Below are 24519 nucleotides of genomic sequence, written 5' to 3'. Positions count from 1 at the left end.
CAGGGATTCTTTTGTTTTGTTGGTGATGTCGGGACCGGGTGCCACTGCTGAAGGATCCAGGGTGCCTCAGCTGGCTCGTCGGGCTTCCACGCCTTAGCTGGCTCGAGAGGTTTCTTTGCCTTGGTTGGCTCGGCAGGCTCCCATCGTACGTCATGCCTCAGCCGGCTTGTCAAGCTCCCGCGCCTCAGTCGGATTGTCAGGCTTTCAAGCCTCAACCGGCTCATCAGGCTCCCACACCTCAGCCGGCTCGTTGGGCTTCCATGTCAGGCTCGCACAGGTGGCACTCCTGGGGGGGGGTGGTACTGTCACGCCTGCTCCCACTCTCCCTCTCTGGTGCTCGAAGGCACCAGGCTGCCCATCATTACGCACACCTGTCACCATCATTACGCGCATCAGCACTCATTGGATTCACCTGGACTCCTTCACTTTGTTTATTGCCCCTTCTATATCTGTCAGTTCCTCAGTTTGTTCCCGTGTCAGCATTATTGTTGTTATATTTCCCCTGTTTAGATGCTGTCCTTGTTTGTTTCTTGTCAGTTATTGATTAAATGTTCACTCCCTGTACTTGCTTCTCGTCTCCCAGTGTCTGTCCTTACATATTTACAGAAGTATTCAGACCCTTTGCTATGAGACTCGAAATTGAGCTCAGGTGCATTCTGTTTCCATTGATCATCCTTCAGATGTTTCTACAACTTGATTGGAGTCCACCTGTGGTAAATTCAATTGATAGGACATGATTTGGAAAAGCACACACCTGTCTATATAAGGTCCCACAGTTGACAGTGCATGTCAGAGCAAAAACCAAGCCATGAGGTCGAAGGAATTGTCCGTAGAGCTCCAAGACAGGATTGTGTCGAGGCACAGATCAGGGGAAGGGTATCAGAACAGTTCTGCAGCATTGAAGGTCCCCAAGAACAAAGCGGCCTCCATCATTCTTCATCATCCATCATTCTTAAATGGAAGAAGTTTGGAACCACCAAGACTCTTCCTAGAGCTGGCCACCCAGACATACTGAGCAATCGGGTGAGAAGGGCCTTGGTCAGGGAGGTGACCAAGAAGCTGAGGTTCACTCTGACAGAGCTCCAGATGGAGATGGTTGTCCTTCTGGAAGGTTCTCCCATCTATGCAGCACTCCACCAATCAGGCCTTTATGGTAGAGTGGCCAGACGGAAGTCACTCCTCGGTAAAAGGCAAATAACAGCCTGCTTGGAATTTGCCAAAAGGCATCTAAAGGACTCTCAAACCATGAGAAAAAAGATTCTCTGGTCTGAATGCCAATCTGGAGGAAACCTGGCACCATCCTTATGGTGAAGTATGGTGGTGGCAGCATCATGCTGCGGGGTTGTTTTTCAGCGGCAGGGAGACCTGACAGAGCTTGAGAGGATCTGCAGAGAAGAATGGGTGAAACTCCCCATATACAGGTGTGCCAAGCTTGTAGCGTCATACCCAAGAAGGCTCGAAGTTGAAATCGCTGCCAAAGGTGCTTCAACAAAGTACAGAGTAAAGGGTCTGAATACTTATGTAAATGTGATATGTCCGTTTTTTATTTCTAATACATTTGCAAAAATGTATAAAAACACATTTTTGCTGCGTCATTATGGGGTATTGTCTGTAGATTGATGGGGGGGGGGAACGATTGAATCCTTTTTAGAATATGGCTGTAACGTAACAAAATGTGGAGAAAGTCAAGCGGCCTGAATACTTTCCGAATGCACTGTAGCTTCGTTGTGGTTGGTAACGGTCCTTTCTTTTAGTCCGTTAAGAGCCCAATTAACTTCCACACAGCTGAGGGCAATAACATCTCCTCTGTTGTGTAAAGCAACAACACACTCCGTTAAGGATCTCAGCGTCTCTGACACACACACACACACACACACACACGCACACAGGTTATTGTGAAGAGGGCTAGGGTGGAGAAGGGTGGTGGTGGGGTTAGTATACAGGCCTATGGTACCCTCACTGTCTCCCAGTGTTTGCACTGTCAGCACAGAGAGCAGTGTGATAACATCTAAGCCGAGCCTCAGCAAAACACCTCCTCAACTCATCATATCCGTATGCCCTGCCTTAGTCATCGTGTTTGTGTACACCAACTCTCTGTGTTATTTCTCTCTGGCCAAACGTGGAATATTGTGCATAGATGATTGCTATGGTTTACTTGTACAGCTTTCCCTACCTGTGTTTTACCATAGGTGATCGTGTCTGTTGTGACTATATGGGTTTAATTCCTATTACCTGCTCCCCTCTTGAGGCTATTGGATATGTGCCATTCATTTTTTTGGGTGTGTCTTAAGTAAATTAAGTATGTTATCAAAAAAGGCATATTTGGACAAGGTGTGTTAATTTGTCATTTGGCATGTTTGAGGACAGAGCATTTGGCTTGTTTGGGGGCAGAGCTCTATAAACTAAAAGCCATATTTCTACCTTTATGTACCTATTTAGGATACATCACCATGAAGAGAATAACATTCATATGCATAATTATGCTTTACTGTATAGTACAGATCAGGGATGAAATTCCGTTACTGCAATTCCGTTACTGGCTGTTAATCCACTTCACTTCCTGTCGTTCAATAACCACAATATAATTTTTCAATGTGTCATGTCAAATCTTAATTCGGAACAGACATTTAACAGAGTTTGGTGAAAACATGGACATTAAAAACGGAGGGAGATTTTACAGAAATTATATTACCAATCTTTGTGTCTGTTCTTCCAGTAAATGTGTTTTTGTAAAATATTCAGTGTAAATTGTAAAGTGTTTAGAGTTGTATGGTTTGTTCAACTTTGAAATCAATGGTTTTTTGTTTGGCACACATTTTAAGTGAAAAATCTGAGTCTCAGTATAATTCTGTTATCGTGGAATAGCCCTAAGAGGAATAATGTCTGATGGAGATCTTCAAACAAGCATACCGTTGCTTTGTTCAAATGGGAGACTCTATTAAATAAATAGTCATACTCGCGTTTACTTAGTTTCATCTATAATACTACAGGAGAATTTACATCCACCCTCATGTGTCAGGGACAACGTAACATAATTCACTCACTACGGATAAGGATCAGCTAAGACGAGCTAACAAACCTGGATAAAGAGGATTCATTTGCATGTCATTTCCATGAGATCCTGGTTAGCTGTCGAGTGCTAGGAGTATAGAACAGGCTGTAAGTGCCAACGGTCAGGGATTCCAGGATGAACCAATGGGAAAGGGGGTGTGAGAGTGAACGGGATATGAGGCTTTTCCCGAACAAAACAGATATATCATCCCCAAACTCACTCAATACATAGACCGTTTAACAGATAAGGATCAGGCAACCACGGTGAGCTGTTAACTGTTGGAAACCTCAGACAAACTCATGAAGAGATGATGTTATTTCTGATTTCACAAAGATAACACGATTACACTCTTCACTGATTGTGCTTTGTTCCTTAGACAGACTCAAGACCAGACAATTCCCAATAAGACACTGAGAGCTTATAATCTATGTCAATACTTGGTGAGGAAAACGAAACTATCAGATGTTGCTAGTGAGCTTTAAATGGGCTCCCCAGGATTCAGAGCTGTCTTTTTTTAGAAGGTTTTGGTATTGCACTAGCAAAATAACTATCTGATAATAATTCATATCAGAGATGCTGTTTTGGTGATTGATATAATGCAAGCGATCTGCCTTTTGGTCTGCTGTATAGTACTGTATTTGGTCTGTATTTTCCACATGTAGTATGTACAGTAGTCATACGAAGCAGCAAAAAGCACCTCGTAGCGCATCCCACGTCTCTCTCCACCAATCAAAATGACATCCCTTTTGTTGGTTCAGTTGTTTTGCGGCAGAGCATTCTTTATCAAAGCTCGCCAAGACTTATTCCTTGGAACAATTTGAAAGTCTTCAAAAGAAAGAAACAGTTTGCTTCTCTCGCTGTCAATTCCTGGTTATGCTCTAGTGACTAGTCGTAGTCTGGGGGCCTCGAGTTTCTCCTCACCACAGTCATACCGTATGCTAAGGAAAAAACCCCGGGGACTAAGTTCTAATGAAAGCAACGTGTCTGTTACTCAACTGAATTTAGACGTTGATGTTTCATATAAATTGTTCTACATTCGCGTTGGAAACAGTAATACCTTGATTCTATTTGTCTGAAAACAATGTCTCAAGGTAGGATCACCTTATGTGTAACCTATACTCTCCTCATGAGTCCTATAGGTTGATCCCATGGGTTTCTCCTGCCTATTTCCCCCACCATGCTTTCACTCTAGTCTACACACTCTACTACTTAGTCAACACCCAGTGTGTCTACGGCCAATCTCCAGACCTGGCTGCATGGCGGATATTCCTAGCTCTCTCCCTGCCTGTATCCCTACCCTCTGGTTCTATCCCATGCCCCAAGTGCAAACAAAAACAAACACGGCTGCCGGGAGAAGCAGGTGTCTTTCCAACGGGATAGATAAACAATTAAACAGGACGTGGGTGTGTGCATTTGGGGGGGGTGTTGATCCCAACAGTGCGTCAACTTTGCATCTTGCTGATAGCATCTTTAAAGCCTCTTCAGACTAAGAAGAACTGCTGTTTATTTTCTCTCTATATGTTTCTTTTTAACTCTGATCTGCGTAAAAGCTGGGTATTGACGATTAGGGGAGAAATATGTTCTCAGTGTGGAATTCCATGTGAATGACGTACTGTATGGAGCCAACAGTGTAAATGCTTGTCACGTTATAAATGCATACAATTCATTCATTTATTATTCACAAATGGATTGGTGGCAACATATTACATTTCAGTGCTTTGTGTAATATCAGGAGTAAATCGGACATAAAATAATAATATAATAACGACCAAAGTAACTACCTTTTATTATTATGACGGTGGTAAATGGTAGAGATGTTTTGTTGTTTATGAATTAGAATTTTGGGCTTTTCTCTCAAACAAATTCCATTTCCAATTGGGTGTCATGTAATTGGTAATATCCAGGGCTTGGGCAAGAGCTCACTGAAACTGAGTAACGGACTGCACCTCTACTACTTGAGTTCCTGCACCTATACTACTTGAGTTCCTGTATTTCTAATAGAATATTAGCTAAAAGGTATTGTGGAATTCCTGCACCTAAATATAAACTATACCAGCACCCAAAATGAGTACCTACACCTATTTCAGTCCAAGTCAAGCCCTACTAATATCCCATCAGGTAGCCTTGAGGTTAGAGCGTTGGGCCAGTAACCTGAAAGGTTCCAGGTTTGTTTACCAGAGCCGACAAGCTAAAAAAACATCTCTCTGTGCACTTGAGCAAGGCATTTAACCATAACCCTATTGGTGTCTCAGGGAGAGTTAGGATATTAAAAAAAAACACATTACCATTACACACTTGTGTGTAACAGGACAAATATAAGCACCCCCAAAATTATTATAGTATTATCACCCTACAAGCCTTTGGTGAGCTTGACCCCAGAAACTCTGATATGCCTTTTAAGTTACCTGCTGTTAGCTAAAGCAATCAATCACTTTACACAAGTGAGGTCTAATTAAGTGCTGACGCTGGTTGCACCGTGTAGTTCTTCTATAGCTTGATGGTTATGTTAAGTCAACATGTATGCAAACTAGAATTGAGCATTTTCTTATCCTAAAATAGTACAAATTGTGATAGATAGTATAGGATACAATAAAAGCATTGTATTGTGGGTCACCTTTAATTCGAACACTTTCTGTGTCACTCTCTTCCACATTGTCTTACTCTCTTAATTAACCAAGCCCACAGGTAGAGTAATACAAAGTACCAACACATGTTATTGAGTATTGGGCTCCACCCCTTACCGCGTTGTAATCCAATCCGATGCCCTGTCACAGGTAAAACCGGCCTCATATTCTCACACTATACCCCAAAAGCGAGAAAAGCCGACAAAACCCGTTCAGGACACTTTTACTGTGGCCCTAATCTCAAGTCGTAATTTAGTTTTTTCTGGGGAAAGAAGACGGATCGGATTTACAGTACTAACTAGAAAGTCCAGTTCCACCAACCGAGATGTCACAGGAGCATGACAAGTAAGTGTTTTTCAATCACTACTGGAAGTCCAGCGGAACCAACGTGTTGAACTCATACTGCATTCTCTACTCTGGTGCAATAATGACCCGTCGATATTTGACTGTTTTTGAGGGAGGTTTACCTGGTGCAGGTCGATTCTAATAAGAGTTCCCTGGACTGTGGGAAATGGTACTTTTTGCCTGTCTGCCAAAACGAGTATTATTCAATATCTGTATTTATCGTGCTTGGGATCCGTGAGAGCGTCATTGAGAGCTCTACAAGCAGTTTCACTTGTCGTGTTCCAGCCTGTACGGGCACAGGTGTACTGTATCTCTCCACCTGTCGTGCTAGATCAGGCGCCTGTTCCGAGCAACCTTCTGCCGTTCCGTGTGTGTTATTGATGTGCGGTTCATTATTTGATTATGTGGTTAGACTTTACTTTGAAGAAATTCGCCTTAATACCCCTGGAGGTGTTTGATTTGGCTTTACCTTAGCGAGGCATACGTTTTACCTATTGTTTTAGGCTACTTTATTGAAGTTGAGGCATTATGCATATATTTTCCGATTTATTTTAGGTTTGAAATGCAATGTGATTCCTAATCCATGCTTGTAATGGCATTTCTAATCAGAAATGGCATTTTAATCCAAAACAATATGAATAATTATTTGTATAATTTTTTATTATTTTTAATCTTTGCTCAAAAGTGGTCAAATGTGGATGTATTTTGTCTGAGGGCAATGACAATGAGACTGACTCCAGTGAAATCGTACACCTGTTAGGCGTTGGCCACCATAGTCAAAGGAACAATGTAAGCAAGCTTTCTCTCCGCTGTATTGCAGACAGACATACAGTCACTGGACGAATCATTTCTTCTGACAGAATTATTTAGTTGATTGAGATGGTGAATGTATATTTTTTTGTAAAAAGAAGGGATTTTGAAATTCACAAACAGGCCATTGTTGAAAGGGGGGGGGGTGCCTATAAATATATTTTTAATGTAATTCCACATTTTAAAATGTGTAATTTAGGCCAGTTTATTTCCTGGGACATCCAAATACGGTGTGAGAGGCAATTGGGGTTCCTCTTTAACCGTTCTGGAAAAGCAATGTAGACTACGCTATTTATCCAGTGTCCAATTCAATAATTTTTTATCCAAGTATTAAATCGCTCATGCTCCTTTGTTTTAACAATGTAACGTTATTGCGTATCCTATCAATTATATTGCCAGTTAATAGCGAATCTACCGCGTTGCAAATCACTAACGCCTCAATTTTACCGGGGAAACAGTTCGTGAATGAAACAATTGGATTATTAATAATACATTGACATTAACCAGCCAGAATAAAAGCATTTGCTGTAGCAACTATGGCTTAGAAGCAAAAGGAAATCAATCCGTAAATTCAATGTGTGCCACTCTGGAGAAGCGTTCATGTGAATTGAAGATAGAAAAGCTATAGGTGTCTTATCTCACACTACCCTTTATTTTCTAGGATCATAGGAGACCTTTTGTATGTAGATATATATTTATTGAAAGAAAGAAATATGCCTAGTGTAGCCTTTAGGTCTGAGAAGTCGTCTTTGTTTGCACTTTCAATGTTGTTCCCACATCCCACTTGAAAGATCTAGGGTTCTGTTTGTGACTGTAAAATAATGTGGCTAAAAATAAAACTACTGAATAATTGTGTGACCATGCCATATAACACATACTGCACTATTCCAAGTTTGGCCTTCACCTGCAATTGACAGAAAGCCTGCATTGCTTCTGATAATACAATGGTGTAGTCCTAAAAGGTGCCTTATCAAGTCCTAGAAGAGTAAGATTTGTATTGATTTCTTATTGTTATACCCCCCCCCCAATCCAACTAGTCCCTTTACGAAATGCCAGAAGAAGGTGTCTAGTTCCTCTTAGACCCTGACTGTCTGATTTAAAGGATGTGTAATTTGCTTTCTATGGGAGAGTATTCAGTTAAGCTTGGCGTGATGATGACGAGGACGACGACAGCGATAATGTTCTCAAACAGGTTCTCTAGAAATGAAATAACAACCCAGTCTGGTAAACTCTGGAATGTTGCTCTAGATCCTTCTGTGTAGATAACAGACAGGTAACCAATAGGAAACCCTTAACGGCAAACAGATAACAAATAGGAAACTGTTGATCACCATGAGCTGTCACACTGGAAGAGCCAGTAGAGGTTCTCTCCTCCGAGAGACGCCATGATCTCACAAGTTGCTGAGATTTGTTGCGCAATTGTCTTGCTTGTACAACAGGTCTGGAAGATAAAAGTGTGACACTGTTGATCTCTCCAACCTGTTAGTCGGTTGTGAACAAGGCATTGATTGTTGCTCTGACTGTCTGGTGATTTATGTGCTGTTAGTCTGGCGTATGTCTGCTTTTGAAAAGACCAGGTAGAAAAACAGGGCCCTGTTAACTACATATTTATAACTCAGTCCATCTTTAACGTGTAGCTTTTTATTATGATTCTCATGCAGCTCCTGGTTTTGACATGTACAGTATGTAGCACATGAGTTTCTCCCATTACATTGTGACGGCCTCCTCCTAACCCCCCCCAGTAAGAGGGCAGTCCTGGTGCTGCAGAATGAGCCCAGCTACGGTCAGCGCCGGCCATTCACCAACGAGGACGAGGCGTGGAAGTCGTTCCTGGAGAACCCCCTGACGGCCGCAACCAAGGCCATGATGAGCATCAACGGGGACGAAGACAGCGCCGCAGCCCTGGGCCTGCTCTACGACTACTACAAGGTAACATAGAAGTGACCGAACCAATGCTGGTTGTTACCGGTACAGGTACGGTGTTCCCACACCAGTGTCATGACACTCCTGTAAGGTTATGGCTGCACTGTAATTGATTATTATCAATTGATTGTTAAAAGCAGCACAGCCACAAATAAGCACCCTACTTTGCAAGCATCAAAATGACAATCACACAATTCGAACCAATGTGTTCATTAATGTTTTTTAAACCCATATCCACTAGTACGGTCTATAAACTAAACGACTGAAGTAGCTTTACTTAAGACTTCATTTGTGAAGCAGCCACAGCACAGACTGATTGTCATTTAGTTTTCCATGTAGACAGAGATGGTGCTTTTGGATGTGGTCAGACTCACACAGCGGCTGTGTTTACCTTCCCATGCAGGTTCCCCGGGAGAAGAGAACAATATCTCAGACCAAGACAGAGTCCCTGGGCTCTGATGTAGATCCCAACAAAAGGTACATGTAGGTATAACATCCCTTTTACAAACCAGAATTTGCCGTGTGTGTGTGTGGTGTGTGTGTGTGTGTGTGTGTGTGATACCTTGCCACCACACTGTCTATGGTCCTTATTTCATATTAAATTAAACCACTGACATTTTCCCTGCCCTGTTTTTTAATTGTTATTTTTAATTGTTCTTGCTCAGGCATTTGATGGCCCCCCTGCAAGAGGCTTCAATGGTGTCAGCGGAGAGCAGGATCCAGGTTTTGAAGGGCCCCTTTAACATTCTCCTGCCCAACCAGCTGCATGGCCAGGACAACAAGAGGGGAGTCCCTTTCCCCTCCCCGGACACCACTGTCACCGTCTCCATCGCCGCCGTCCCCAACTACCCCAACATCAAGATGGAGGGCTCCTCCAATGGCTTCTCTGTCACAGTCCCCAACCACTGCTCTGAGTCCGACAGCCACACGGTGGAGTTTGCCCGGCAGCTCACCCACAGCCAGTTCAGCCCCAGCACCCAGACCCGCACCCCCGACTCCACCTTCCCAGAGAACTATAAGGACAGTTCCCAAGAGGTGTGTACACATACACAACAGCAAGAATCCAATAGCCTCTTCTCTAATCTAATACCCACCCCCCACCCCTCCCCCACTTTCAGATATCTCTCTCCCCCGTCAGACATGACCCTTTTTACCTGAGCCTCTGGAGCCTACAACGGTGCGTCTCAGCCCTCCCTGTTTTATTTGAACATGCCAAAATAGCAGACCAGCGTGTTATTATGCCATTGTCTCGCCCACACAATAAAGTGCTGTACTATTTCCCTCCTACAATAGCCCAAGCCCTTTCTCTCTTCTCTCCTCTCGCTCTTTCTCTATTTAACCTGGAGGGGGATTACCTTGGAAAGGGATAACCCAACACAAACCCCTTCACACAGGGGAGGGAGGGATTGGAAGGGAAGAGGGCAAGCGAGAGGGGGGGAGAGAGAGAGAGCGCTCCCTAGACTCCCTTTAACCCCTGAAAGCACTAGCTACAGCCTCGTCGTGGATGCTTGTCTAAATCCAGCCCCTCTCCCTCTCTCCTCTTTGTGTTCCGCAGGTGTTCTCCTTCCCAGGGGATCTCCAGTTACGCCTGGCCTCCATCGCGCCGGAGGAATACAGCGCTTTTGACACCGTGCCGGGGTAAGCCCGCTGGCCGCCCGCCGTCGCCATTTAGGCCCTGATAGAAGACTCCCGAGAATAGCCTCATTCACTACAGTTACCTGGGAGTCACCAGATTCCCCTCAGTGTAAAAGGCACAATGCCAAACCCAATGCTAACAAGGGCCTCTGTGACACTGAGGATTTGGTCAATGGGAAGGGCTTGATGAGTGTGGCCGAAATGTGTAGGCCTTCCCTTTTCCTAGCCTGAAATCCAGACCTGTTTTGTGCCAAACATATGACAGAGTACAAGTAGTGGAATGTCAACACAAAACAGGTCTGGATTTCAGGCTACCCTTTTCCCTAAAGGAAAATACAAATGTACTATGGTAACCAATACTTATTTTTCTATTAGGAATAATTTTGAGTACACCGTGGAGGCTTCCAAGTCGCTGCGTCAGAAGACCGGTGACGGCACCATGACGTACCTGAACAAGGGCCAGTTCTACCCCATCAGCCTCAAGGAGATAGACAACAGCAAGCTGCTCCACCACCCCATCAGCAAAGTCAGGGTAAGACCACACCACCAAGCTAGCTCGTCTAGCCTCATCGTTCAAGTACCAATACATGATATGAGTAGGTCTCTCATTTTAAAAGATACCTCTGGTGAAAAGTTAGATGGAACAAACAGAGAAATCTTAGGCTCGTTGATAGCTATTATGCTAATAGTAGCTTTTAGCTACTAACAGGTCTGATCTCGTTAGCTCAACAGACACATTCAATTTAACATGTTTGATGGCTCTGGGATTGTGTGCTCCATTTTAGAGTGTGGTGATGGTGGTGTTCGGGGAAGAGAAGTGCAGAGACGACCAGCTGAAGCACTGGAAGTACTGGCACTCCAGACAGCACACAGCCAAGCAGAGGTGTCTTGATATTGGTGAGAGCCCATACTGTAGTCTACATCACACAAATCTCCACAAGAACTCTTAAAGGGGAGTTTAAAGGCCTAACGAATACATTCAAGGCCAGATTTACGGTGCGAAGCACGAGTTACGACAAGTTTTCAAAGAAAAGCAAAAAAAACTGGCTAAAACATGAATTGCTTTACCCTTAAAGGTTGTTCATGAACCTCTTTTTATTACCACGGGGAAATAACAGGTGCAAAATTCGCATTACAAATGCTTATTAAATCAGTCCGTAGTTTCTTATGTCACATAAAGTCTCCAGAAGTACTGCCTGAATGGTAATGAATGCATTTGATCATATCTACCTAACACTCTTACCATACCGTCCTGCAATACCACTGGTGTGATTCACTGTTGTTCCCTGACTTGTTGTGCAACCATCACCCTCCATTTCCTCCCTCCTGTCACATGCTGTCTCTGTCTCAGCTCAAGGAGAGGCAGCCAGCTAGCCAAGGAGCCAGACAGACAGATCCACCCAATGAGGATAAACTGGGCCTGTATTCAAAAAGTGTCTCAGAGTAGAAGTTCTGATCTAGGATCAGGTCCTCCCTACTCCATATAATCTTCATCTTATTCATGAATAATATTCTGAGACTCTTTATGAATACAGGCCATGTTCTCATTGGTTGAATCTGAACAAACCTCTTTAGAACAGTACACCTGATTGGATGAGGGTGTGGGTGGAAATGGGACAAGGCCAGTTGCCCTGTTTGTTAATGATACCTGTGTAAACTGGGACCCATGGTGGCTCCCTGTCAGGACAATACAGCAACTTAGTTCTCTGGAGGTAGACTGATCAATCTTACTCTGCATGCACACACTGTGAAAAGAAAGGTTTGTTCTGCTTGACAGAGGAAAGTGCATTGTTTCACTTGCAGTCTGACTTTGATGGAAGGACTATGGGCGAAAGGTAACTGCTGGTACTCTGCTTGCTTTGGATTAAAGTAGTCAGTCAGTCAGAAGCGTAGAGGAACCCTACTTAAAATAGTGTGGTTTGTAGTATAGGGCTATAGGCCAAGGTGTGAAAGTGTATTGGTGAATCCTAGTTAGGAAGTTGGTTGGGATTGGTCAGAACGTAAAGTTGGAGAACCAAGCACCAAGAATTCCCATATTATTGTGTTATTTGGAAAACATTTCTGAAACACTTTAGAAGTACGATAATGCGAGACAAGAAGGCCAAGGCCAATGCCACAGTTGGAGCGTTTCAAAAAAATCCACACCTTTTTGAGGACAAAAAGCTTGTTTGTTTATCAAACAGCTAAGTTGTGGGATGGGTCTTCACCAGGGCGGGAGCACATTTTCAGTAGTTGTGTCTAAAACACGCTACTGACCTGCACTTCACTTCTGCAACTCTCCTAAGACAATGAAATCAACCATATCCTTAAAATATTGCCATCCTTCCTCCAATAAAATATCAGAAGTCTCCTTCCGCCTCTCCATACATACACTTAGCCAACTTGGTTTCATAATTTAGCCACCACCACAGCCCTTTTTCATTTAAAAGTCTAATGTCAATGCTAACATTACAGTCCATTATGTGTTCTGTGCTTCCCAGCTGACTACAAGGAGAGCTTCAACACCATCAGCAACATTGAGGAGATCTCCTACAACGCCATCTCCTTCACCTGGGACATCAACGAGGAGGCTAAGGTGAGACAGGAAATGTGAGGAAAAAGGGAGTTGGAGAGAAAGTTGTAGGGCAACTTGATTTTCCTTAGAACACATCAAATTATATTGGTCGCATACACATATTTAGCAGATGCTATTGCGGGTGTAGCGAAATGCTTGTGTTCCTAGCTCCAACAGTGCAGTAATATCTAACAATACACACATCTAAAAGTAAAAGAATGGAATTGAGAAATATAGAAATATTAGGACGATCAATGTCAAGAGTCCGGATTAATCCTAGATTTAATCCTAGTAATATTTCCCTGTTTTAGGTCAGTTAGGATCACCACTTTATTCTAAGAATGTTTAAATGTCAGAATAATAGTAGAGAGAATTATTTATTTCAGCTTTTATTTCTTTCATCACATTCCCAGTGGGTCAGAAGTTTACATACACTCAATTAGTATTTGGTAGCATTGCCTTTAAATTGTTTACCTTGGGTCAAGCATTTTGGGAAGCCTTCCACAAGCTTCCCACAATAAGTTGGGTGAATTTTGGCCCATTCCTCCTGACATAGCTGGTGTAACTGAGTCAGGTTTGTAGGCCTCCTTGCTCGCACACGCTTTTTTTAGTTCTGCCCACAGATTTTCTATAGGATTGAGGTCAGGGCTTTGTGATGGCCACTCCAATACCTTACCTTGACTTTGTTGTCCTTAAGCCATTTTGCCACAACTTTGGAAGTATGCTTGGGGTCATTGTCCATTTGTAAGACCCATTTGTGACCAAGCTTGAACTTCCTGACTGATGTCTTGAGATGTTGCTTCAATATATCCACATAATTTTCCTCCCTCATGACGCCATCTATTTTGTGAAGTGCACCAGTCCCTCCTGCAGCAAAGCACCCCCACAAGATGATGCTGCCACCCCCGTGCTTCACGGTTGAGATGGTGTTCTTCAGCTTGCAAGCCTCCCCCTTTTCCCTCCAAACATAATGATGGTCATTACGGCCAAACAGTTCTATTTTTGTTTCATCAGACCAGTTGACATGTCTCCAAAAAGTACGATCCTTGTCCCCATGTGCAGTTGCAAACCGTAGTCTGGCTTTTTTAGGGCGGTTTTGGAGCAGTGGCTTCTTCCTTGCTGAGCGGCCTTTCAGGTTCTGTCGATATAGGACTTGTTTTACTGTGGATATAGATGCTTTGTACCTGTTTCCTCCAGCATCTTCACAAGGTCCTTTGCTGTTGTTCTGGGATTGATTTGCACTTTTCGCACCAAAGTACGTTCATCTCTATGAGACAGAATGCATCTCCTTCCTGAGCGGTATGACTGCTGCGTGGTCCCATGGTGTTTCTACTTGCGTACTATTGTTTGTACAGATGAACATGGTACCTTCAGGCGTTTGGAAATTCCTCCCAAGGATGAACCAGACTTGAGGTCTACAATTTTTTTTCTGAGGTCTTGGCTGATTTCTTTTGATTTTCCCATGATGTCAAGCAAAGAGGCACTGAGTTTGAAGGTAGGCTTTGAAATACATCCACAGGTACACCTCCAATTGACTCAAATGATGTCAATTAGCCTATCAGATGCTTCTAAAGACATGATGTAATTTTCAGCACTCCGGGATGCTTGCCTTCTAGGCAGAGTCGCAAAGGAAAAAGCCATATCTCAGACTGGCCAATAAAAATAAAAGATTAAGATGGGCAAAAGAATGGAAAAAAGTGTTATGGACAGACTAATCTTAAGTTTGAGGTGTTCGGATCACAAAGAAGAACAGTTGTGAGATGCAGAAAAAATGTAAAGATGCTGGAGGAGTGCTTGGCACCATCTGTCAAGCATGGTGGAGACAATGTGATGGTCTGGGGGTGCTTTGGTGCTGGTAAAGTGGGAGATTTGTACAGTGTAAAAGGAATCTTGATGAGTTGAGTTCTATCACTCAATTTTGCAACGCCATGCCATACCCTGTGGACAGTGCTTAATTGGAGCCAATTTCCTCCTACAACAGGACAATGACCCAAAGCACAGCTCCAAATTATGCATTAACTATTTAGGGAAGAAGCAGTCAGCTGGTATTCTGTCTATAATGGAGTGGCCAGCACAGTCACTGGATCTCAACTCTATTGAGCTGTTGTGGGAGCAGCTTCATCGTATGGTCTGTAAGAAATGCCCATCAAGCCAATCCAATTTGTGGGAGGTGCTTCAGGAAGCATGGAGTGAAATCTCTTCAGATGACCTCAATATATTGACAACTAGAATGCCAAAGGTCTGCAATGCTGTAATTGCTGCAAATGGAGGATTCTTTGACGAAAGCAAAGTTTGAAGGACACAATTATTATTTCAATTAAAAATCATTATTTATAACCTTGTCAACTTCTTGACTATATTTCTTATTCATTTTGCAAATTATTTCATGTATGTTTTCATGGAAAACAAGGACATTTCTCAGTGACTCAAACTCTTGAACGGTAGTGTATGTGTGTGTGTGTGTGTGTGTGTGTGTATGGACATTGTGGATAGAATATGTAGTATATCTGAAGGATAGAATAGTAGTTATATAGGATGGCCTTGACTAGAATGCAGTATATACATATAAAATGGGTAAAACAGTAAGTAAACATTATTTAAGTGACCAGTGTTCCTTATCTATGTACATAGGGTAGCAGCATGTAAGGGGCAGGGTTGAGTAACTGGGTGGTAGCCGGCTACCGACAGTGACTAAGTTCTGGGCAGGGTGGAGGCTGGCTAGTGATGGCTTAACAGTCTGATGTCCTTGAGATTGAAAAACAGATTGTATCTCTTTGCCCCAGCTTTGATGCACCTGTACTGACCTCACCTTCTGGATGATAGCGGGGTGAACAGGCTGTGGCTCGGGTGGTTGAGGTCCTTAATGATCTTCTTGGCCTTCCTGTACCAACGGGTGCTATAGATGTCCTGGAGGGCAGGCAGTGTGCCCCTGGTGAAGCGCTGGGCAGACCGCACCACCCTCTGGAGAGCCTTGCGGACGGTGCTGTTGCTGTACCAGGCGGTGACACAGCCCAACAAGATGCTCTCAATGGTGTATCTGTCAAGGTTTGTGAGGGTCTTAGGGGCCAAGCCTAATGTTTTTCAACCGTCTCCTGTGGTTGAAGAGGCACTGTTGCGCCTTCACCACACTGTGTGGGTGGACCATTTCAGATTGTCAGTGATGTGTACGCTGAGGAACTTGAAGCGTTCCATCTTCTCCACGGTGGCCCCGTCAATGTGGACAGGGGCGTGCTCCCTTTGCTGTCTCCTGAAGTCTACGATCATCTCCTTCATTTTGTTGAGGGAGAGGTTATTTATCTGGCACCACAGCACCAGGGCTATATTGTCGTTGTAGGTAATCAGGCCTACCACTGTTGTGTAGTCTGCAAACTTGATGATCGAGTTGGAGGTGTGTCATGGGTGAACAGGGAGTACAGGAGGGAGCTGCGCACGCACCCTTGTGGGGCCCCTGTAGTGGAGGTGTTGTTGCCTACCTTCACGACCCGGGGGGTGGCCCGTCGGGAAGTCTAAGACCCAGTTGCACAGGGTGGGGTTCAAACCCAGGGCGTCAAGTTTAATGATGAGCTTGGTGAGTACTATGGGGTTGAAGGCTGAGCTGTAGTGAATGAACAGCATTCTTACATAGGTATTCCTCTTGTCCAGATGGGATAGGGCAGTGCGATGGAAAATGGCATAATCTGTGGATCTATTGGGGCATTGTGACAAATTGCAGTGGGTCTAAGGTGTCGGGTAAGGTGGAGGTGATATGATCCTTAACTAGCCTCTCAAAGCACTTCATGATGACGGAAGTGAGTGCTACGGGGCGATAGTCATTTAGTTCAGTTACCTTCGCTTTCTTGGGTACAGGAACAATGGTGGACATCTTGAAGCAAGTAGGGAGATCAGACTGGGATAGGGAGAGATTGAATATGTTCGTAAACACTCCAGCCAGCTGTTCTGCGCATGCTCTGAGGACGCGGCTAGGGATTATGGGGAATGTGAGGACAGATCTTTGTCCTAGACAATGATGGGAAGTGTTTTTGAAGGATTAGGTGTAAACCTGATCACTACTTCCTTAATAAACCATAAACATTCTTTGTGACAGCTGCAGAAGACTCTTCCAAAAATAGACTGCGTTTCCTTCTTCTAAAGGTAAGGATGTGTCTTGGCCATCAAAGGTGTCAGGTGATTCGGACCAATTTGTCAAAAAGATATATTCACATGCTTTTGTCCTTTTTATTTTCTTCAAAATGCCCATTATGGAAGTGGTCGCTCGAGTTTTGATCGAAGGAACAATAAACGTATTTATTCTAAGGGAGTTTTTCCTGGGTGCTTCGGTTGCATAGAGACCATAGACACAGGTCGGAGGTAGTCTATAGATGCAGAGGTGGGTGTTTGTCTGCCGTTGAGGCCACATTCTTGACTCGTTTTACCTGTCATCCCCATTGTTGAGCTGAAGTGATGCGCATACAAGGGAGGCCTTCGGGGCTAAGCCGAGCCTAACAATGGGAGTTGGAATGAGGAAACGCGGCAGGGGGGCAGACAACTGGATTTGACAGCTAGCGATGGAATCCTGTCCGACCGGGTTCGAGGCAAGAGCAGTATTTCACTGTCCCTGACCAGTTTGTTTGGTTGTGAGGGATGGCGTCAACCTCCCGGAGGTTTTAGCTGGCGCTTTGTGTTCGTGTGGTGCTATGACACTGCTACTGTTGACTGTACGACTGTTAGACTGGGATGCTAACAGAATTAGGCTAACAAATAGACGGGCAGACACGACACACACGCATAACCAGGATGTGGGTCTTCTCATCTCGTGACCCGAGGCCTGTGTCCATAGGATAGAGGATGTTCATCCTTGTGTACTGTGTATAATCACCTGTTTGTACTGTGTACAATCACCTTTGTGTACGCACCACACTGCCTGTTTTGTAAGAACCACTGATGAGCCAGGTGTAAGGTTTCGCACTAAGGATGATGTGTAAGACTGATGGGACACTTAGTCACTGCGTTTGCGTACGTGCGCGCGTGTGTGAGACGCTTTACCTTCTCTCGCTTTGCCCTCTGGTGATTTGAAAGGTAGGCTCGCACACCGTTTACTCTGAAGACGGAAGTGAAACAGAAGTAGGAGCAGCCTTTCCCAAATGTTCACACTTTTTGAGTTTCTTGATAGGACATACTCCTAGGATCATGAGAATAGCTCATTGTACGATGAGATCATCTTTACTGGAGCTTGTAATAGCAAAAACGTTGAAATGGAACATGTCACACATGAGACTATGTTGCGACAGACATGACTTTATATGAAGTCAAATAATGACTTACTACATTGGTTAACCAGTCGGCTATTTGATTAAACCAAGCATCATATCTGGAAAACAAGTCAAATTCGGCTTAAAATGAACTACAAAATGTAGTTAATATGTAGTTACTATGTCATTATAGAAATGAACAGTTGTGACTACATGATATCTCTGCAACCTTTTTAAGTTAAAATGTCTCAGTGTAGTGATTAGAATATTGTTGAAGCATATCGAAACGGTACATTCCAAAGAAAGCCACGTATTGAAATTGCTTTCAGCAAAGCCTCGTTTTAGTGGTTGTCAGTAGAATTGAGTCGACGTGTAATTACCACGGTCTGCCAAACGAGGGAGACACACACTAGTTCAGTGAAGACGGCGCGTACATAAACAAGGAACCGGACAAAGAGATCCTGTGCTCGTTAGAATTCAATGGGAGTGGAACCAGTGGGAATGCTCTTGAATAAATATGACCTCATTTACTGTGCATGGAACATCAGTCAGGTTTTATACCGAATGAACAGGGTATAAAAGTGTAAGATACTGTATCATGCATTGTGCACAATCACTATGGTGTTTAACATAGTGAGGCAATGTTACAACCCCCCCCCCCGAATTACCTGAATTACCCAACAACTAAAATGACCACTTAAAAACAACATCCTTAATCTTCTTCCTCAGATCTTCATCTCGGTCAACTGCCTCAGCACAGACTTCTCCTCCCAGAAGGGGGTGAAGGGCCTTCCCCTGAACCTGCAGATAGACACCTATAGCTACAACAACCGCAGCAACAAGCCAATCCACCGAGCCTTCTGCCAGATCAAGGTGTTCTGTGACAAGGGAGCTGAGAGGAAGATCAGAGACGAGGAGAGGAAGCAGTCTCGTAGGAAGGGCAAGTGCACTGACCTCAGCGCCAGTATGGGAGCATGTGAGTGCCCACTGAGCATAGACTCACGTAGGCACACACACACACACACACACACACACACACACACACGCATCAGCTTTTTGTGCATATGGAAAATTTTACATGGGACCAAACGTTTACATGTTACGTTTATTTTTGTTCAGTGTTATAAACTCAGCAACAACAAAAAAAAATCCCCTTTTCAGGACCCTGTCATTAAAAGATAATTCGTAAAAAATCCAAATAACTTCACAGATATTCATTGTAAAGGGTTTAAACAATGTTTCCCATATTTGTTCAATGAACCATAAACAATGAATGGACATGCACCTGTGGAACGGTCGTTAAGACACTAACAGCTTACAGACGGTAGGCAATTAAGGTCAGTTACGAACTTAGGACACTAAAGAGGCCTTTCTACTGACTCTGGAAAAACACCAAAAGAAAGATGCTCAGGATCCCTGCTCATCTGCGTGAACGTGCCTTGGGCATGCTGCAGGGAGGCATGAGGACTGTAGATGTGGCCAGGGCAATAAATTGCAATGTCCGTACTGTGAGACGCCTAAGACGGCGCTACAGGGAGACGGGATGGACAGCTGACCGTCCTCGCAGTGGCAGACCACTTGTAACAACACCTGCACAGGATCGGTACATCTGAACATCACACCTGTGCGACAGGTACAGGATGGCAACAACAACTGCCGAGTTACACCAGGAACGCACAATCCCTCCATCAGTGCTCAGACTGTCCGCAATAGGCTGAGAGATGCTGGACTGAGGGCTTGTAGGCCTGTTGTAAGGCAGGTCCTCACCAAACATCACCGGCAACAACGTCGCTATGGGCACAAACCCACCGTCGCTGGACCAGACAGGACTGGCAAAAAGTGCTCTTCACTGACGAGTCGTGGTTTGGTCTCACCAGGGGTGATGGTCTGATTCATGTTTATTGTCGAAGGAATGAGTGTTACACCGAGGCCTATACTCTGGAGCGGGATCGATTTGGAGGTGGACAGTCCGTCATGGTCTGGGGCGGTGTGCGTTACAGGGAAGACATCCTCCTCCCTCATGTGGTACCCTTTCTGCAGGCTCATCCTGACATGACCCTCCAGTATGATGCCACCAGCCATACTGCTCGTTCTGTGTGTGATTTCCTGCAAGACAGGAATGTCAGTGTTCTGCCATGGCCAGCGAAGACCCCGGATCTCAATCCTACTGAGCACGTCTGGGACCTGTTTGATCGGAGGGTGAGGGATAGGGCCTGAACTTGCAGGTGAACTTGCAGGTGCCTTGGTGGAAGAGTGGGGTAACATCTCACAGCAAGAACTGGCAAATCTGGTGCAGTCCATGAGGAGGAGATGCACTGCAGTGCTTAATGCAGCTGGTGGCCACACCAGATACTGATTGTTACTTTGGATTTTTGACACACCCCTTTGTTCAGGGACACATTATTCCATTTCTGTTAGTCACATGTCTGTGGAACTTGTTCAGATATTGTCTCAGTTGTTGAACCTCGTTACGTACATACAAATATTTATACATGTTAAAGTTTGCTGAAAATAAACGCAGTTGACAGTGAGAGGATGTTTCTTTTTATGCTGAGTTTATGATCTATTCTTGCAACAAGTCTCATCATTTGTCATTTTTGACCCCCCTCCCCACAGATGGTGACGTCAAAGTCCCTATCCTTCAGAAGCGTAATGATGTCACATCCTTCAAGATGATGACTGACTTTGAGACTCAGCCGGTTCTCTTCATCCCTGATGTCCACTTCTCCAATGTCCAGCGTCATGTGAGTACCCCTATACACTGATCTATGGTCCGTCTTGCATTTGACCTTCTGTTGGTTAAGGTTAGGATTTGGGCAGGGTAAGCTGACCCTAGATATGTGTCAAAAGGCAGCATCCTGGGCCAGGTCACCGAATGCAGGGTTATGCAAAGTATGCATACCACACAAATCATATTATGAAATGGTACCTGTGACATTCAAACTGATATTAAACCAGTTTTGTTTTCCTGATATACTGTAGGTGTGGTGATAAGGCTGTTAACAGATTAATTGGGACAAAGTGATTAACGCCAACCCTTGTTTTTATTTTGCGGATTCCAGAAAATTGCTTTGTGCATTTAACATTGGGCTATATGTAGGCTGCACAAGTGGACCACACCAGCCATGCAATTAGAGTACATCGTAGTTATACAGTTGAAGTTGGAAGTTTTACATACACATACATGCATACATGAGGTTGGAGTCATTTAAAATGTGTTTTTCAACCACTCCACAAATTTCTTGCCAACAAACTATAGTTTTGGCAAGTTTTATTTTTTAAATTTTATTTCACCTTTATTTAACCAGGTAGGCTAGTTGAGAACAAGTTCTCATTTACAACTGCGACCTGGCCAAGATGAAGCATAGCAGTGTGAACAGACAACAGAGTTACACATGGAGTAAACAATTAACAAGTCAATAACACAGTAGAAAAAAAGGGGAGTCTATATACAATGTGTGCAAAAGGCATGAGGAGGTAGGCGAATAATTACAATTTTGCAGATTAACACTGGAGTGATAAATGATCAGATGGTCATGTACAGGTAGAGATATTGGTGTGCAAAAGAGCAGAAAAGTAAATAAATAAAAACACTATGGGGATGAGGTAGGTGAAAATGGGTGGGCTATTTACCAATAGACTATGTACAGCTGCAGCGATCGGTTAGCTGCTCAGATAGCTGATGTTTGAAGTTGGTGAGGGAGATAAAAGTTTCCAACTTCAGCGATTTTTGCAATTCGTTCCAGTCACAGGCAGCAGAGTACTGGAACGAAAGGTGGCCAAATGAGGTGTTGGCTTTAGGGATGATCAGTGAGATACACCTGCTGGAGCGCGTGCTACGGATGGGTGTTGCCATCGTGACCAGTGAACTGAGATAAGGCGGAGCTTTACCTAGCATGGACTTGTAGATGACCTGGAGCCAGTGGGTCTGGCGACGAATATGTAACGAGGGCCAGCCGACTAGAGCATACAAGTCGCAGTGGTGGGTGGTATAAGGTGCTTTAGTGACAAAACGGATGGCACTGTGATAGACTGCATCCAGTTTGCTGAGTAGAGTGTTGGAAGCCATTTTGTAGATGACATCGCCGAAGTCGAGGATCGGTAGGATAGTTAGTTTTACTAGGGTAAGCTTGGCGGCGTGAGTGAAGGAGGCTTTGTTGCGAAATAGAAAGCCGACTCTTGATTTGATTTTCGATTGGAGATGTTTGATATGAGTCTGGAAGGAGAGTTTGCAGTCTAGCCAGACACCTAGGTACTTATAGATGTCACATATTCAAGGTCGGAACCATCCAGGGTGGTGATGCTAGTCGGGCATGCGGGTGCAGGCAGGGATCGGTTGAAAAGCATGCATTTGGTTTTACTAGCGTTTAAGAGCAGTTGGAGGCCACGGAAGGAGTGTTGTATGGCATTGAAGCTCGTTTGGAGGTTAGATAGCACAGTGTCCAATGACGGGCCGAAAGTATATAGAATGGTGTCGTCTGCGTAGAGGTGGATCAGGGAATCGCCCGCAGCAAGAGCAACATCATTGATATATACAGAGAAAAGAGTCGGCCTGAGAATTGAACCCTGTGGCACCCCCATAGAGACTGCCAGAGGACCGGACAGCATGCCCTCCGATTTGACACACTGAACTCTGTCTGCAAAGTAGTTGGTGAACCAGGCAAGGCAGTCATCCGAAAAACCGAGGCTACTGAGTCTGCCGATAAGAATATGGTGATTGACAGAGTCGAAAGCCTTGGCAAGGTCAATGAAGACGGCTGCACAGTACTGTCTTTTATCGATGGCGGTTATGATATCGTTTAGTACCTTGAGTGTGGCTGAGGTGCACCCGTGACCGGCTCGGAAACCAGATTGCACAGCGGAGAAGGTACGGTGGGATTCGAGATGGTCAGTGACCTGTTTGTTGACTTGGCTTTCGAAGACCTTAGATGGGCAGGGCAGGAAGGATATAGGTCTGTAACAGTTTGGGTCCAGGGTGTCTCCCCCTTTGAAGGGGGGATGACTGCGGCAGCTTTCCAATCCTTGGGGATCTGACGATATGAAAGAGAGGTTGAACAGGCTGGTAATAGGGGTTGCGACAATGGCGGCGGATAGTTTCAGAAATAGGGGGTCCAGATTGTCAAGCCCAGCTGATTTGTACGGGTCCAGGTTTTGCAGCTCTTTCAGAACATCTGCTATCTGGATTTGGGTAAAGGAGAACCTGGAGAGGCCTGGGCGAGGAGCTGCCGGGGGGGCGGAGCTGTTGGCCGAGGTTGGACATCTACTTGGTTAAGTTGGTTAGGACATCTACTTTGTGCATGACACAAGTAATTTTTCCAACAATTGTTTACAGACAGATTTCACTTATAATTCACTCTATCACAATTCCAGTGGGTCAGAAGTTTACATACACTAAGTTGACTGTGCCTTTAAACAACTTGGAAAATTCCCGAAAATTATGTCTTTAGAAGCTTCTGGCTAATTGACATCATTTGAGTCAATTGGAGGTGTACCTTGTGGATGTATTTCAAGGCCTACCTTCAAACTCATTGCCTCTTTGCTTGACATCATGGGAAAATCAAAAGACATTAACCAAGAACTCAGAAAAGAAATTGGAGACCTCCAAGTCTGGTTCATCCTTGGGAGCAATTTCCAAACGCCTGAAGATACCATGTTCATCTGTACAAACAATAGTACGCTAGTATAAACACCATGGGACCACGCAGCCATCATAACGCTCAGGAAGGAGACACGTTCTGTTTCCTAGAGATTTACATACTATGGTGCAAATCAATCCCAGAACAACAGCAAAGGACCTTGTGAAGATGCTGGAGGAAACGGGTACAAAGGTATCAATATCCACAGTAAAACGAGTCCTATCTCAACATAACCTGAAAGGCCACTCAGCAAGGAAGAAGCCACTGCTCCAAAACCACCATAAAAAAGCCAGACTATGGTTTGCAACTGCATATGGGGACAAACATCGTACTTTTGGAGAAATGTCCTCTGGTCTGATGAAACAAAAATAGAACTGTTTGGCCATAATGACCATTGTTATGTTTGGAGGAGAAAGGGGGAGGCTTGCAAGCTGAAGAACACCATCCCAACCGTGAAGCACGGAGGTGGGAGCATCATCTTGTGGCGGTGCTTTGCTGCAGGAGGGACTGGTACACTTCACAAAATAGATGGCATCATGAGGGAGGAAAATTGTGGATATATTGCAGCAACATCTCAAGACATCAGTCAGGAAGTTTAAGCTTGGTCGCAAATGGGTCTTCCAAATGGACAAAGACCCCAAACATACTTCCAAAGTTGTGGCAGGTGCCATCACAAAGCCCCGACCTCCATCCAATAGAAAATCTGTGGGCA

General features: G+C 44.3%; 1 protein-coding gene across 9 annotated transcripts in view; it reads left to right on the top strand.

The window, feature by feature from the left end:
* Positions 1-5846: 5846 nt before the first annotated feature.
* The window catches only part of LOC112256507 (grainyhead-like protein 1 homolog), a 31270-nt gene continuing 12597 nt past the window's right edge, over positions 5847-24519 (top strand). For 3 of the 9 annotated variants that reach the window (XM_042325518.1, XM_042325517.1, XM_042325515.1), the window contains exons 1-10: positions 5848-6021; positions 8574-8760; positions 9158-9237; positions 9420-9789; positions 10310-10392; positions 10765-10921; positions 11175-11286; positions 12870-12964; positions 18901-19147; positions 20788-20915. In XM_042325518.1, the coding sequence (XP_042181452.1) occupies positions 6002-6021; positions 8574-8760; positions 9158-9237; positions 9420-9789; positions 10310-10392; positions 10765-10921; positions 11175-11286; positions 12870-12964; positions 18901-19147; positions 20788-20915 (1479 nt within the window). In that variant the 5' untranslated portion in view covers positions 5848-6001. Of the gene's footprint in view, positions 6022-6060; positions 6191-8573; positions 8761-9157; positions 9238-9419; positions 9790-10309; positions 10393-10764; positions 10922-11174; positions 11287-12869; positions 12965-18900; positions 19148-20787; positions 20916-24519 lie in introns of those variants that run through there. The other 6 variants (XM_042325524.1, XM_042325521.1, XM_042325520.1 and 3 more) reach the window with 5 other exon arrangements.

Source organism: Oncorhynchus tshawytscha, linkage group LG08, assembly GCF_018296145.1.
Source record: "Oncorhynchus tshawytscha isolate Ot180627B linkage group LG08, Otsh_v2.0, whole genome shotgun sequence".
In the NCBI taxonomy this organism is placed as follows: Eukaryota; Metazoa; Chordata; class Actinopteri; order Salmoniformes; family Salmonidae; genus Oncorhynchus; species Oncorhynchus tshawytscha.
This window is presented reverse-complemented; position numbering and strand designations above follow the sequence as displayed.